The 4554-nt window shown below is 40.1% G+C and overlaps 1 protein-coding gene across 1 annotated transcript; it reads left to right on the forward strand.

The window, feature by feature from the left end:
* The first annotated feature begins 924 nt into the window (after positions 1–924).
* LOC118754562 lies at positions 925–1589 on the forward strand. The gene is made up of 2 exons (XM_036489449.1): positions 925–1472; positions 1507–1589. Exons 1-2 carry the CDS (start codon positions 925–927, stop codon positions 1508–1510), a joined length of 552 nt encoding a protein of 183 aa, XP_036345342.1. The 3' UTR covers positions 1511–1589.
* Positions 1590–4554: the final 2965 nt, after the last annotated feature.

Below are 4554 nucleotides of genomic sequence, written 5' to 3' on the forward strand. Positions count from 1 at the left end.
GCATAGCAGCTAGCCAAGGAGTTCATACGTGGTCACCACACAGCAAAATTCAATTTTTATCAGCTACAACAAAACAACATAAAGCACATTAAAAAGGTACGTGGTTGTTTTGAAATATCACTGCACTTGTTTTTTTTGGTGTGAATTATTAAATTTAAAATATATACTAAAAGAATAGTGTCGGCGAGTGATCTTGTGAAAAAAAAAAAAAGTTACAGTCCACTAAAAGTTCTGTCTGTCCGCAAGCAGGCACAGTAACCTCAATTAGTAAAAGCGCGCGAAAATTCATTTTGCATTTTAAGTTTCTGCAAGATAGAATAATATTCCCAATCGAATTAAAATCACATTTTTCAATTTGGAGTTTTAAATTAATTCACGGGAATTTACACATTTTCAGTTTTTTCTGAGTTCCGGATAAGTGGCACAAGTGTATTAACATACATACATACACATATCAAATTCGCATGGTAGCAGAGGCTTAACCTCAAAAAGTGCCATTTTCGTCTTTTCGCCTTTTTCACAAAATCACTCACTAAGCATTAATTTAATATTGATTTTATTAAAAAACGATTTTGTATCCTAAAAACATACGTGTTATAAAAAACTATACACATACCGGGTGGCGACCAATACTTAAAGCAACCACAAGAGACATATGTACATACACACGCACATATATTATTAAATAAAACGATTGTGCATACATATATGTACATACATACATAGATATTGAGTACCATAAATTTTGGGATTTTTACGAAGTTGTGGAGCTTAGGAGGCAAATTTTGTGATTTTTACAAATTGGGTGGCTTTTGGGCAATAATTTCAACTGTGTCATTCACTATAGTGGGTGTTTTCTTTGAGTTGCTTATTCTGAGGAAGAATCTTGAGAGATCTTATTAGGTTGTGGTTAAAACTTTAAAAATGGAAACATACATTCGCTTAGCTGACTCGGTTATTGAATTCGATATCGAATTTCTTGGCACACCCACAAGTGAACACACCAAGCATTCGCTGAAAATTCAGCAAGAGGAGCTAAAGGTGATGTGGGAGAAAGCCAAAGCACTTTTTGATGACTTGCTGGCTACGGAATCAATTGGTGCTAAAGATCTAAGTTCGATACGTAAGAAAGGAAAAACGTGCTATGCAGCTTTTGTGCGATGTATGTCCAAAATAAACGATTTGTCGGAAAAATTTGAAAAATCCGAAAAGGAAGATGAGGACATGTCAGCCACACAGCATAATTTACACCTACCGCCTTGTGATATCGACGCATTCAAGGGCGATTATTTGTCATGGCCAACATTTCGTGACATGTTCACGGCTATATATATATTGAACAAGCGGCTGACACCCATTCAAAAGCTTTACTATCTTAGTCAGAAAACGCAGGGTGAAGCCAAAGAAATTGTTAAGAAATGCGACCTGACAAATGATGGGTTTAATATAGCCTGGAAGAATTTGTGCGATAGGTATGAGAATAAAAGGATCCTAGTTAACACCCAGTTGAAGATCCTCTTCAATCTACAGGCGGTGGAAACTGAATGCGGGAGTGCAATTAAAAGATTGCAAAGGGATATAAACAATTGCATATCTTCCCTGGAGAGTCATAAAATTGACATTTCAACCTGGGATCCAATAATTACATACCTTTGCTCCACAAAATTACCAGAAGAGACTCTTTCGCTGTGGGAGCAATCAGTGCAAAATAAAACAGATATTTCCAAGTGGGCTGACATGGACCAATTCTTGTCAAGCAGATTCCAAACTTTGGAATCGGTCTCGGGGTTGAGAGGAATCAAGGTTTCAAAAATTTCAAAAGGGTTAAGTCATAAGCATTCCTCTGAACCGCCACAAAAGAAACTTGGCACTTTTCAAACTAGTGTAAGCAAATTTACTTGCAAAATGTGTCAAAGCAATGATCACAGACTGCATATGTGCCAAAAATTCTTAAATATGTCGATATCTGATAGGATCGCTTTTATTAAAACCAACAATAGTTGTTTTAACTGCCTGTCCTTTGGGCATACGGTGTCGAAATGCACAAGTTCCTACAACTGTGCCAATTGCCATTCTCGACATCACACCCTACTTCATATACAGGCGGCTTCAGGTAAAACAACGACAAAGGAGAATACAGCCAATCCAGTTAACAATGGTGCATCGACATCCAGGCAGGCACAATTACGAAACCAATCTTCAAAGGGAAAAGGTAAAGCAGTCAGACATGTGCAAACACATCACGCGAATTCAAGCAAAGGCGTTTTACTTGGGACAGCTCGAGTAAATATTCATTTTAATGGTACTAACTTTGCGGCAAGAGCGTTAATTGACTCTGGCTCTGAGTGTTCCTTCATCACGGAGAGGCTCAGACGCAGAATCAACTTGCCAACCAAGAAGATGTTAGCACAGGTTTCGGGCATCAATAATTCTGTTTCAGCGCAGGTGAAAGAAGCGTGTTCGATTCAATTGCGGTCACCAATTGACCCACTTATTTCTATTGATGCCCTTGTGTTAGTTCTACCAAATCTGACAGGGAATTTGCCTACTTGTGATGTTAGCGCACTCACACAACAAGTTTTTCCTGATCTGGTTTTGGCAGATAAAAGGTTTTTTGTGAATGAACAAGTCGATCTGGTTCTTGGAGGAGACATATATCCTCAAATAATATTAGGTGGAATTAAGAAGAACGTTCTCAGTACTCTCTTAGCGCAAGAAACAGTATTCGGTTGGATACTGACTGGTCGTGCTGATGCAGCCAGCCCAACCAGCAATAATCGAGTTTCATTTTACAATGAGGTTGCCCTTGATAGACAGTTATGCTCATTCTGGGAACTGGAGGATTTGCCGAGAAACAGAGCACCAACAACCGAAGAAACACAGTGTGAGGAGCTCTACAAGCGTACAACCAAACGGAACCCAGACGGAAGGTATATCGTTTCGCTTCCATTCAAAGCGGAGTTCCCGGCTGATACCAAATTGGGGCCATCACTGAGAATAGCGTGCTCGCAATTCTACAAAAACGAGACACGTCTCAAGAAAAATCCAGATTTGCATGCGGAATACAACAGGGTCATACTAGAGTACGAGACAATGGGGCATATGTCGAAAATCAATGCACTTCAGTCGGCCGATGCAATCGACAATTACTATCTGCCTCATCATGCCGTGATAAAAGAAGAAAGTATATCAACAAAGGTTCGGGTGGTTTTTAATGCTTCGTCTTCTTCAGCGAATGGGGTCAGCTTGAACGATGTTCTTTTACCAGGGCCAGTTCTTCAAGCTGATTTACCAATTTTGATTCTCCGCTGGAGACTTTTTAGGTACGTCTTCAATAGCGATATTGAGAAGATGTACAGGCAAATTCTCGTGGATGCCAACCAGACGAAATACCAGAGATTAGTCTTCCGTACGGGTCCAAACGAACCAATCGGTCTTTATGAATTAAAAACGGTTACTTTCGGTATAAACTGTGCGCCTTATCTGGCGATAAGGACATTACTGCAGCTAGCTAATGATTCAGAAAATTCCCATCCGATAGCTTCGAATATTTTACGGAAAAATATGTATGTCGATGATGTTCTTGCGGGCGGACATACTATAGACTCCACGTTACAGGCTAGGGATGAGGTTTCTACAGTTTTGAAATCAGCTGGATTCCCTTTGCGAAAATGGACCTCGAATTGTGACAAAATACTACAGGGCATACCAAAACCACATCTTTTAAGCGAAGATTTCTTAGAATTCGAGGACACTAGCAGTGTAAAAGCATTAGGTATCAGGTGGAATGCGCATTCCGACCAATTTTATTTCATAACCAAGACCATAGACGATAACATCACGCCAACAAAAAGAGCAATATTGTCAGCCATCGCCAAACTATTCGACCCTTTGGGTTGGCTAGCTCCAATAATAATAGTTGCAAAAATACTTATGCAGAATATATGGTTGGAGGGTACAAAGTGGGACGAAACGGTCTCCGTTCCAACCTTAGATAGGTGGCACAATTTCACAAAAAATTATAAAGAAATCGACAAAATAAGGATACCGCGGTGGGTATCTTTTTCACCAAAGGAAAAAGTCGAAATTCACGGATTCTGCGATGCTTCTGAAAAGGCATACGCGGCCGCAGTCTACCTACGTGTCGAAAGAGACGAGAAAATACTTGTCAACCTCCTGTTAGCGAAAACTCGAGTAGCCCCAGTGAAAACAATTTCATTGCCTAGATTGGAACTTTGCGGGGCGGTATTACTAGCCGAAATAGTCGAATCTATTACAAATAGCCTGGAATTAGGCCACCTAAACATACATCTTTGGACAGATTCGACGATTGTTTTGGCATGGATACGCAAGCCCCCATGTTCGTGGTCAACATTCGTTGCCCATCGAGTTACTAAAATAATAGACAAGGTAGGGAATTCTAACTGGTTGCACGTCGACTCTGCCACAAATCCAGCAGACTTAGCAAGCAGGGGCATATTGGCGCATGAATTGGTACAAAATTCGTTGTGGTGGCAAGGACCTTCTTGGCTGCAAGAAAATAGAGAAAATTGG

The sequence above is a fragment of the Rhagoletis pomonella genome, unplaced genomic scaffold, assembly GCF_013731165.1.
Source record: "Rhagoletis pomonella isolate Grant_MI unplaced genomic scaffold, Rhpom_1.0 Rhpom_scaffold_04119, whole genome shotgun sequence".
Taxonomy (NCBI): domain Eukaryota; kingdom Metazoa; phylum Arthropoda; class Insecta; order Diptera; family Tephritidae; genus Rhagoletis; species Rhagoletis pomonella.